This window comes from Saimiri boliviensis, chromosome 2, assembly GCF_048565385.1.
Source record: "Saimiri boliviensis isolate mSaiBol1 chromosome 2, mSaiBol1.pri, whole genome shotgun sequence".
Taxonomy (NCBI): Eukaryota; Metazoa; Chordata; class Mammalia; order Primates; family Cebidae; genus Saimiri; species Saimiri boliviensis.
Window position 1 is genome coordinate 171839292 of NC_133450.1, and position 12310 is coordinate 171851601.

The window sequence follows — 12310 nt, forward strand, 5'->3', positions numbered from 1 at the left end:
AATGGTTTTTGTTTACTTATTTTTGAGGGTTTATTTGAATCTTTCCCTTTGACATCACTGAGAGACATTAAATAAAGAGTTTTTACATGAGATCTTCTGATCTCATGTGAAAATGGGAAGTAGATGAGAGTAGAAATATAAAAGTGTTTCCTTTTTCTCTCTCTCACGTTTCTTTTTCATCCAGTAGCAGTTTTTCCCCTGTTTATTCAAAAGCCACTTCAGATGCCAAAATGTACAGCTTAGGTTTAGTTAACTGCACTTTATCCTAAAGTTTTTACTCCATTAATAGCTCAAAGATTGCCCAGAATCAGGAGAAGGAGCAACTTTTCAAAGTTTAAAAAATATAAGAATGAAGACTGGTTTTAAAATGTGATGAGGCAATATGGAATTACGTATTTTGCCAATAAAGTATGCAAATTTTTTAGCTCTAAATAACATATTTATGAAAGAGACTTTTGGTTAATTTAGAGTAGAATTACCTATGCAATATTTTCTTTCTCTGATATACTATTTTCAGATCCTTCTGTGGTGACTTGTTAATGATAAGCTTTTTAAAGGGGAAAATACATGATTCTCATGTAACTATAAAAATGAACATCTAACAAAGATTTTACCTACCTCATTAATTAATGAGGGAACCCATAAGATGCTACAGCCAATTCAAAGGAAATTTAAAAGAAACCTATTTATCTTGGCAAATATGAATGCCAAAATGAATTTACAAATAGATGCAAAATAAATCTAATTACAGGGCAGCAATCAACTGCATTTTACTAGGCACAATTAATCTGAATTTTTCTAGGCAAGTGGCACTATCAATTTTTTGCCACTTACAGAGTGGTAAAATAGAATAGCTCAAAAATCAATGAAAGGCTAAGACAACCTAGGAAGAATGCACTTAATGGAGATATCCAGTAATCTTTTGGTTTTTTTTTTTTTTTTTTTTTTTTTGAGACAGAGTTTCACTCTGTCACCCAGGCTGGAATACAGTGGCAAGATATCAGCTCACTGCAACCTCCATCTCCTGGGTTCAAGCAGTTCTCCTGTCTCAGCTTCCTGAATAGCTGGGATCCCAGGCTCACACCATAAGACGGGGCCAATTTCTGTATTTTCGGGGCCAATTTCTGTATTGTCAGTAGAGACAGGATTTTGCCATATTGGCCAGGCTGGTCTTGAACTCCTGACTTCAGGCAATCCACCCACCTCTGCCTCCCAAAGTGCTGGAATTACAGGTGTGAGCCACTGTGCCCAACTTTAAACTCTAATTTTCTTACATACTATTCAGTTTCTTCCCTTCTCTTTTCTCACCCTACTTTAGTGCCACCACTCACATACACATACACCAAATGAAAGAGGTAAAGAGAAATCCACAACCACTATTGGTTCATAGCTTGAAATGTAATAAGATTAAAAACCTATACCAAAATTGAATTTTTTTTTTTTGAGACGGAGTTTCGCTCTTGTTACCCAGGCTGGAGTGCAATGGCGCGATCTCGGCTCATCGCAACCTCCGCCTCCTGGGCTCAGGCAATTCTCCTGCCTCAGCCTCCCGAGTAGCTGGGATTACAGGCACGCGCCACCACGCCCAGCTAGTTTTTTTGTATTTTTAGTAGAGACGGAGTTTCACATGTTGACCAGGATGGTCTTGATCTCTCAACCTCGTGATCCACCCACCTCGGCCTCCCAAAGTGCTGGGATTACAGGCTTGAGCCACCGCGCCTGGCCAAAATTGAATATTTTTAATGTGACTTCCTGCATGTTTCAATTTGCATTTTTAAATTAGGGCATGAGACTAGTGATAGGATGAAAGCAAGACACCTATAAAGCTGTTTTTAATTTCAATAATCCCGATGAGTTTTAAAAACAAACATCTATGAGAAAGAAAGAGAGAGGAAAGTAATAGGAGGAAAGGAAAAGTTAAATATCATATTAGTCCATTTTCACATTGCTGAAAAGACATATCCCAGGCTGGGCAATATACAAAAGAAAGAGGTTTAATTGGACTTACAATTCCATATGGCTGGGGAAGCCTCACAATCATAACAGAAGGCAAGGCAGAGCAAGTCACTTCTTACATGGATGGCAGCAGGCAAAACGAGAGCTTGTGCAGAGAAACTCCCATTTTTAAAACCATCAGATCTCGTGAGACCCATTCACTATCACAAGACAGCACAGAAAAGACCCGTCCCATGATTCAGTTGCCTCCTACTAGGTCCCTCCCACAACACATGGGAATTACGGCAGCTACAAGATGAGATTTGGGTAGAGACACAGAACCAAACCATATCAAACATGTTAGTTACAGACCATGTAGACATACACCTAGAGCCTAGTGCTGGCTAATATCTATGGTGACGTGAGATTAATCAACCAAGAGCACATTGTTTTTGTTTAGCAGTATATTAGCAAAGTGGTGGTTCTTATTATTTCAGTGCATGCCTCTGACTATTACAGTCACTAATAAACTTTTAAACAACTTTGGGATTTTATAAGTGAATGTTATTGTCACTGTTTTCTATTTTATAAAAGAGACTATGGTAATTAACAAACATGCTTTTTGTTAATGAAAGGAACAATCAAAGATGCAAATAGAAGGCCAGCCAGAAGCATAAAGCATTCATTTGCCAGGCTTGGTTTGTTTTTGTTGTTGTTTTAATTTCCTGAGAGGGAAAGACTAAATACAAAATTCGTATCAGTCACTTCTGAAGTTTACACCCATCTTTTAAAGAACTCATTTGTCAAACCATTCTTCATTTATCTAACAGTAGTAGCTAACAAAAAGAATTTTTTGTTTTTTGTTTTTTGATCCTGAGTCTGGCTCTGTCACCTAGGCTGGAGAGCAGTGGTGCGATCTCAACTCACTGGAACCTCTACCCCCTGGGGTTAAGCAATTCTCCCGCCACAGCCTCCAAATAGCTGGGATTATAGGCTACCACGCCCACCTCTGGCTAATTTTTGTATTTTTACTAGAGACGAGGTTTCACCATGTTGGCCAGGCTGGTCTCGAACTCTTGACCTCAGGTGATCCACCTGCCTTGGCCTCCCAAAGTGCCGGGATTACAGGCATGAGCCACTACGCCTAGCCAACAGAAAGAATTTTTAAATTTCCCAAATTTAATATAAATGATAAGAACCTTTTTCACTCTATTTTAAAGGTCCCTCTTTAAAGATTCCAGCTCAGCAAGTGCTGTTCAAGACGAGACTTCTAAACATTAGAATTAAACCTCCTAACTCACTTGCCTGCCCTCTCACTGACCTTGCTTCCTCCCACTTATGGCCAGAAAACTCAAGATAGTAAATACAAAGCTGGAAGATCTAGGGACTTGGGGAAAAGCCTCATATGAAAAACAGTTATTATTCATTTGGCCATTTGCACTATCAGATATTTTTCTTTTGAAACATAATCTCCTGCCCTGAACAAGAGAGAGTATATTATATCATACAGTCTATGCACTAGAGAAATTAAGATGACTGCCAAAGGACAGCACCACTTAAAACCCAAATTGTTTTTAATTGGTGTGAACTTGATGAAGACCTAAGGATAGTGGATTGGGAGATAAGCCAGTGAGGCTGTTTTACATTTGATAAAACTCTCATTTGGGAGACATAAAACAGATGTTTGTTGTTTTTGCTATTAACCCTAAATATCCAGATAGTAAAAAATTATACACATATGCTTGCACACACACACACATATATGTTTTAATTTAAGCATGCTGCCTTAAAATAAATAAGTCTCAACCATTGCAACAAGTTCATGAGGCTTCAATAGAATGGCCTTTCTATTTTATGTGCTTTTGGTATATCTTCTTTGTTCTGGAATGACTTCAGATGCAAAGGCATTCATATTATAGACAAGGAGAGCTAAAGGTCTAGTTTGTGCATCATTTATATTCTAGATCTTATCTGGGGCTCACTTTGAAAACACAAATCAAGTTAGCTACTTGTCATATTCTATATATGTGAAAAAAGAAACTAAGACCTAAAATAAGTTTGAGGATTATCTATGGATCTTAGCATGATTGTATTTCTTCCTTTTTTTTTTTTGAGATGGAGTCTTGCTCTGTTGCCCAGGCTGGAGTGCAGCGGTAGGATCTTGGTTCACTGCAACCTCTGACTCCGTAGTTCAAGCTAGTCTCCTGCCTCAGCCTCGCGAGTAGCTGGGATTACAGGCACATGCCATCACACCCAGCTAATTTTTGTATTTTTAGTAGAGACAGGGTTTCACCATGTTGGCCAGGATGGACTCAATCTCCTCACCTTGTGATCCACCCGCCTCAGCCTCCCAAAGTGCTGGGATTAAAAGCATGAGCCACCGCACCTGGCCACCAAATGTTTTTTTCTATAGCAGAGGCTGGAAAACTACAGTCCACAGGCCAAATCCAGACCCTTCCATCATCATCCCATCACCCCCTTTTTAAAACAAAAATTTTATTGGAACACAACCACGCCAATTTGTTTACATATTTCATTCCACAATGGCAGAGTTGAGTAGTTGCAACAGAGTTCACACAGTCTGCAAAAATCTCAAATATTTCCAATCTGGCCCTTTATAGAAAAAAACTTGCCAACCCTTGCCCTGTTATAATGGTATAAGAACCATAGTTCTTACTGCATAAAAAAAGCTGGTAGGGTGCAGTTCTTTTTGAGATCTTGCCATCTTTCTTTTTTTTTTTTTTTTTTTTGAGACGGAGTTTTGCTCTTGTTACCCAGGCTGGAGTGCAATGGCGCGATCTCGGCTCACAGCAACCTCTGTCTCCTGGGTTCAGGCAATTCTCCTGCCTCAGCCTCCTGAGTAGCTGAGATTACAGGCATGCGCCACCACGCCCAGCTAATTTTTTGTATTTTTAGTAGAGACGGGGTTTCACCATGTTGACCAGGATGGTCTCGATCTCTCGACCTCGTGATCCACCCGCCTCGGCCTCCCAAAGTGCTGGGATTACAGGCTTGAGCCACCGCGCCCGGCCGATCTTGCCATCTTTCTGATTCAAAAACAAATTTTGGTACCACACCATTAAAGAAGTATTATTCATCCTACCATTGTCAAAGTTGGTAGGCTAACCATTTGCTTTTGTGTCTTTCTTACATGCAAAATAGTTTAGCATCCATTTTCCTTTGTGTCTGCACCTGTGTGGCAAAATTCAGTGCTTGTGTATCTGTTATGATTCTTGTTACAGGAGCCAGGCAGGTGGATGTAGATGTGTAATAAGAGGGTTAAAATGATTGTAATGGCAGCTTTTGGTTTTATGTTCCTAAAAAGCCCCTACAGGTGGCATTATTTAAAGCAAGAAGACTTTTGGATACTTTAGGATACCATTTTTTTCCCAAGTTCTCTAGGTGCAAAAGGTGGAACAAAGAAGTCAAAAGGTGAAAGGGAGGTGACGTTGTGATGAGATTTTCTTGGGGATAATTCTGGGTGGCCATTCTACCCTTCTCCACCTTCCCGACAAGGTTATAGGGGGACCTTTGTTCTCCCCTAGTGGATGACTCTTCAAAGGTAGCTGGGGTCAGGCCTTTCTCAAAGGGTCTCTTGCCATGCCTGAGACTCCCGCCTCAGAGCGCTGAGTGCTGCTTTGGGGGAAGTCTTCTCTTCTGAGCAGACCACCGCTGCTCCACACGGAGCCCAGGCTCAGGCCCAGGACACATCTTTGTTGTGTTTCTTCCAGTTTGAAAACTTGGATCGGTTTGCTGTTAGAATTTCAATTTCCCTGAACCAGATAGGAATCGTTTTTGCGCTTGCTAGCATTTAATGCTATAACCTTCTTATCAGTTCTTTCATTGTCTGCCAAAGTCAGGGTTAAGGAGCCAGGTTTGCATGCTTCCTCAGCACGACTCCCTGTGAGAAAGCAATAGGCTCATGGAAAAATTAAAAATAAAAAATGATCCCAAAGTTTTTTCTCTGAATTATTATACTAACTTTCTGAAACCGTGAGTGGTTCCTTCTAGGCTTTTTTTCCTAGGCCCCTCTCAAGGTCAGTATAGTTATGGTCCTGGTTGATTAATGAAGGTGGGAGGACATTTTTGAAGATTTGAGTGTTTTTCTACATTCTAGAGAAAAACTCAGAGAAAAACCAAGTTCTTACTAACGTAGCTTCGTTTGGGGGACTGGGCGTGAGGATGTTGAACACACTTGTCTGAATGCAAACCTCTCATTTACTGTGGTATGCCTGTGGATTTACATTTGTAGCCCGGCTTTTCTCTATGATATAAAAAGAACTGGAGCTCAGACTAGTTCAAAGAATGTGTGAGGAACAAGGCTTTGCACCATTCTTGGAAACTTACATACAAAAATACCTCCTTATACATATAAATAAATCTCAGGAAACATATTGAACAAAGAAAGTTACAGAATATGAGATCCAGACTTTAAAAAAAAAAAAAAAAAAAAAAAAAAAAAGCTTCCTTAAATATCTGCAAGGGCTTATTTCGTTATCAGTATCAGTCTGCTATAAGAATAGCCAGCAACTTGCAAGAGGCACAAGTGTTGGTGTCACAGGGCAAACCCCAAAACTGAGGTCCAGCCTGGGTGGGACCTCATGGGTTCTTGGTTTCAGGCAGGAAGGAATTCAAGAGCTTGCTGACAGAGCAAAGTGAAAGCAAGTTTATTAAAGTAAAGGAATAAAAGGGCGGCTGCTCCATAAGCAGAACAGCCCTGAGGGCTGCTGGTCAGCTATTTTTATGATTATTTCTTGATCATATGCTAAACTAGGGATAGATTATTCATGAGTTTTCCAGGAAAGGAATGAGGAATTCCTGGAATTGAGGATCCTCCCCTTTTCAGACCGTATAGGGTAACTTCCAGACATTGCTATGGCATTTGTAAACTGTCATGGCACCGGTGGGAGTGTCTTTTAGTATGCTAATGTATTATAATTAGTGTATAATGAGCAATGAGGACAACCAGAAGTTGCTTTTATTACCATCTTGGTTTGACAGGATCTGGCCGGCTTCTTTCCAGCATCCTATTTTATTAGTGGGGTCTGTCTGGGATTTAGAGCGAGAAGAAGCCACCAGTCCCCTGCTTGGAAGGGCTATCACTGTGGGTGCAAAGCAGGGAGCAAGCAGGTGGTCTCTGGAATGTCTTGCGGCTGGGAGTTCATGTGACATTCATGAAGCAAGCAACCCAGAAACAGTGGCTAAAGAGCTTAAGAACTAAACTGAAGCGCCATCACAGGACAGGGTGGAGGATCCCCGAGCACCCCCGGGACAGCTCTGGGCAGTGGAGGCAGGTGGGATGCAGCCCCTCACAACCCCCACGGCCTCCTGCCTGGGGCTTCTCATCCTGTCCTCTTGTTTGCTTGCCGACTGTAGGTTCATCCCAGAGGCCTGGTCGGCCTGCACAGTCACCTGTGGTGTGGGGACCCAGGTGCGAATAGTCAGGTGCCAGGTGCTCCTGTCTTTCTCTCAGTCCGTGGCTGACCTGCCCGTGGATGAGTGTGAAGGGCCCAAGCCGGCATCCCAGCGCGCCTGTTACGCAGGGCCATGCAGCGGGGAAATTCCTGAGTTCAACCCAGACGAGACAGAGGGGCTCTTCGGTGGCCTGCAGGATTTCCACGAGCTGTATGACTGGGAGTACGAGGGATTCACCAAGTGCTCCGAGTCCTGCGGAGGAGGTAAGAGAGGGGATTCTGGCTCAGAGCCCCGCCATCTTCTTGCCCTTTTTCTCTCTCTGCTCTTCCTGCATGCAGCTGAGTCGTGTGAGTGCCTCGAGTCCAAGAAAGATAGACAGGAGGAGGAGGGGAGGCAGCCATTCCAAATGTAAAGCATTCTGAATGAAACACAGATGTGTTTCTCTCCTGGCTCCCGTGGCCCTCGGACTGTCAGCGGTGAGTGGTGAGTGGCCCGCAGAACAAATGGCTTGGCTTTCTTTCGGTTGTCATTCTGATGCCTTGCAACATATCATCGTGTATCTGGCTGAGAAACACAGCTGACACTGACCCGGCAGTGCTCTCAACATTGTGTTAGTGACCCCTGCCCTTGCCTCAGTGCACGCTTTGTGAGCCAAGACCCGAGAACAAGTCGGAGTCCCTCTGATGTACTCAGCCGATTTCCCAAAGTAATATCTGTTTATATCTTGGGGAAGGGTGTCTAAAAGGTAATTGATACAGTGGTTACCTGGAGCTGGAAAGGAGTTTAAAGATCAAAGTCTGACCCCACCCCCATCTTACAGATGAAAAAAGCTAAGAATCAAAGAAACGAAGTGATTTGTTCAAGATCATACAGCTTGTAAGCGACAGAGCTGGGACTACAGCAAAGCTTTCCTTTCTCTGTCTAGTGTCTTTCCGTCATACCACGCTTCTTTAAGCACGGAGAGAATTCTTGAAGCTTTCTCGTTATGAATATGAGTTAACTCATGTTAAATGTTTCCTGATTCTCCTTGATTTATTCCCTGGTGATAGAACAATAGATTCAGTGATTCTTTATTTCAGATATTATAAACAGGATTGTAGTGGCAAAGGAAGGCCTTGAATTCAACAATTGATTCTTCAAGATTACGATGTTTCTTCCCACCCTAAAAATACGGTAGCTTCATATTGACACCATTTCCTGTGTCTACTCTCAAGAGAGATTAATAGATAAGGAAATGCTGGCTGATTCCTTGCCAGATCTGTTCCCTGGCTATTAGTAACCCCTTTGGGCATGTTGAGATTCTGTTTCCCAAAAGTGTTTTCTAAACCACGACATTTTGAAAACTTTGAAAATGCGTCTTTGTCATGATTGAGAATGTCAGAATAAATGCGCCCACACCGTTCACGTGGAGTTGAAAAGGAATGAATAGCGTAACAAGTACTAGCAAAGAATCAAGTTTCTCCAGCAGGTCTTTTAGTAAGCATTTAATAGTCCTCACCTTGAGGTTCTTGTTTGTTTCCACGTCTTCCAATTTCTCTAACCTTGGAATTTTGAAGTGTTTTAATGGAGCTCCCTGGTATGTTAAAACCTAAATTCTTCTAAGTGATTCTGGAAGACAGTTTCCTGGAACTCAGTGAATGTAACTGTGTTCATATGGGATGCTTCACTCACTTTGAGGGCATCTTTTCTTTCACGCTTAATGAGCGAGAAGTGTTAAATGAGCTTCGGTGATCTCCGGAGCCTGGGCAGGAGCTGAGAGGTCAGGTAGAAAGGCTGTCAGCCAGTGGCCACGGTTCCTTCTTTCCAACATAGCAGATGTCTCCGAATTCAGGTGGTTGTGCTTTCATCCCCAATTTCCATGATCATCTGAATTGAATGATCATTATTTCTAGTCAAAAACAAATGTGCTTTAAAAAATTACTTACGGTCTCTCAGTTATGGTTCTCAGTTATAAGTCAAGCCTGGAACTTTATGAACAGATGGAAAAAATAGATGCAGTAATGGAATATATAAATAACCAGATACATTTTTCTTTAAGAGTCTAACCATTCTGCTGACCAACTAGGGGTATAAAATTCGAAGTGTCGAGAGTATGTGGAATGAAAGGTTTTCAGAAGACACTGATTTAGAAATAAGATTTGGATGTTTGGTATACAATGGATCTCTACCTATAGAAACTAAGTGTTTTTACATGATGTAAATTGTACATCCTTTATATCCAAAGCAGGGTAAAGTTACTGAAATTTCTTAGGTCTTTAAATGTCAACAACTGAACACGCTTACCTTCAGTTATATCACTGTGCCAAGGTAATATATTTATGCCTAAAATGTTAGAGTTGAAAATTCCAAAGTGATGAAAATATGCTTGGGTTATACGGCCCATATCATGCCCATATGCACTAAAAATTATTTTGGTATATGAAACGTGTATTTTCTTTTATCTTTTTATTTTTTGTACTTTCGGTTCTGGGGTACATGTGCAGATCATGCAGGATTGTTGCATAGATACACACATGGCAATGTGGTTTGCTGGCCTCCATCCCCTCGTCACCTACATCTGGCATTTCTTCCCATGTTATTCCTCTTCGACCTCCCCACCCCCACACTGTCCCTCCCTTGGCCCCCTCAACAGACCCCATTGTGTGATGCTCCCCTCCTTGCGTCCATGTGTTCTCATTGTTCAACACCCACCTATGAGTGAGAACATGCAGTGTTTGATTTTCTGTTCTTGTGTCAGTTTGCTGAGAATGATGGTTTCCAGATTCATCCATGTCCCTACAAAGGACACAAACTCATCATTTTTGATGGCTGCATAGTATTCCATGGTGTATATGTGCCACGTTTTCCTTGTCCAGTCTATTGTTGATGGACATTTGGGTTGGTTCCAGGTCTTTGCTATTGTAAACACTGCTGCAATGAACATTCATGTGCATGTGTCCTTATACTAGAACGATTTATACTCCTTTGGGTATATACCCAGTAGTTGGATTGCTGGGTTGAATGGAATTTCTATTTCTAGGTCCTTGAGGAAGTGCCACACTGTCTTCCATGATGGTTGAACTAGTTTATACTCCCACCAACAGCGTAAAAGTGTTCCTATTTCTCCACATCCTCTCCAGCATCTGTTATCTCCAGATTTTTTTTTTTTTTTTGAGATGGAGTTTCGCTCTTGTTACCCAGGCTGGAGTGCAATGGCGTGATCTTGGCTCACTGCAAGCTCCACCTCCTGGGTTCAGGCAATTCTCCTGCCTCAGACTCCTGAGTAGCTGGGATTACAGGCATGCACCACCATGCCCAGCTAATTTTTTGTATTTTTAGTAGGGATGGGGTTTCACCATATTGACCAGGATGGTCTCGATCTCTTGACCTCATGATCCACCCGCCTCAGCCTCCCAAAGTTCTGGGATTACAAGCGTGAGCCACTGCACCCAGCCATCTCCAGATTTTTTAATGATCGCCATTCTAACTGGCATGAAGTGGTATCTCAATGTGGTTTTGATTTGCATTTCTCTAATAATCAGTGATGACAAGCATTTTTTCATATGTGTGTTAGCCTTATATATGTCTTCTTTTGAAAAGTGTCTATTCATATTTTTTGCCCACTTTGGATGGGTTTATTTTTTTCTTGTAAATCTGTTTAGTTCTTTGCAGATTCTGGATATAAGTCCTTTGTCAGATGGGTAGATTGCAAAAATTTTTTCCCATTCTGTTGGTTGCTGGTTCGCTGTAATGATTGTTCTTTTTGCTGTGCAGAAGCTCTGGAGTTTAATTAGGTCCCATTTGTCTATTTTCGCTTTTGTTGCCAATGCTTTTGGCATTTTAGTCATGAAGTCCTTGCTTATGCCTATGTCCTGAATGGTTTTGCCTAGGTTTTCTTCTAGGGTTTTTATGGTGTTAAGTCTTATGTTTAAGTCCTTAATCCATCCGGAGTTAATTTTAGTATAAGGTATCAGGAAGGTGTCCATTTTCTGCTTTCTGCACATGGCTAGCCAGTTTTCCCAACACCATTTATTAAACAAGGAATCCTTTCCCCATTGCTTGTTTTTGTCTGGTTTGTCAAAGAGCAGATGGTTGCAGATGTGTGGCGTTGCCTCCAGGGCCTCTGTTTGTTCCACTGGTCTTTATCTCTGTTTTGGTACCAGTACCATGCTGTCTTGATTACTGTAGCCTTGCAGCATAGTTTGAAGTCAGGTAGTGTGATGGCTCCAGCTTTGTTCTTTTTGCTTAGGATTGTCTTGGCTATGTGGGCTCTCTTTTGGTTCCATATGAAGTTTGAGGTGGTTTTTTCCAGTTCTGTGAAGAAGGTCATTGGTAGTTTGATGGGGATAGCATTGAATCTATCCCCATCAAGCTACCAATTACCAAATTACTTTGGGCAGTATGATCATTTTCACAATATTGATTCTCCCTAACCATGAGCATGGAATGTTTCTCCATCTGTTTGTGTCCTCTCTTATTTCGTTGAGCAGTGGTTTGTAGTTCTCCTTGAAGAGGTCCTTTGCATCCTTTGTTAGTTGTGTTCCTAGGTATTTTATTTTCTTTGTAGCAATTGTGAATGGGAGTTTGCTTATGATTTGGCTCTCTGTTAGTCTGTTATTGGTGTATAGAAATGCTTGTTATTTTTGCACATTGATTTCTGTACCTGAGACTTTGCTGAAGTTGCTTATCAGTTTAAGGAGATGTTGGGCTAAGATGATAGGGTCTTCTAAATATACAATCATGTCATCTGCAAATAGGGATAATTTGACTTCCTCTTTTCCTAATTGAATGCCCTTTATTTTTTTTTCTTGCCCAATTGCTCTTACTAGAACTTGTAATACTGTATTGAATAGGAGTAATGAGAGAGGGCATCCTTGTCTAGTGCTGGATTTCAAAGGGAATGCTTCCAGTTTTTGCCCATTCGGTATGATATTGGCTGTAGGTTTCTTGTAAATGGCTTTTATTGTTTTGAGGTATGTTC

At 41.4% G+C, this 12310-nt stretch overlaps 1 protein-coding gene across 4 annotated transcripts in view; it reads left to right on the plus strand.

The window, feature by feature from the left end:
- The window catches only part of ADAMTSL1 (ADAMTS like 1), a 982413-nt gene that overhangs the window by 760860 nt on the left and 209243 nt on the right, over window positions 1-12310 (plus strand). For all 4 annotated transcript variants that reach the window (XM_074394894.1, XM_074394896.1, XM_074394895.1 and 1 more), the window contains one exon: window positions 7312-7613. In XM_074394894.1, coding sequence (XP_074250995.1) covers window positions 7312-7613 — 302 coding nt within the window. The remainder of the gene's footprint in view (window positions 1-7311; window positions 7614-12310) is intronic.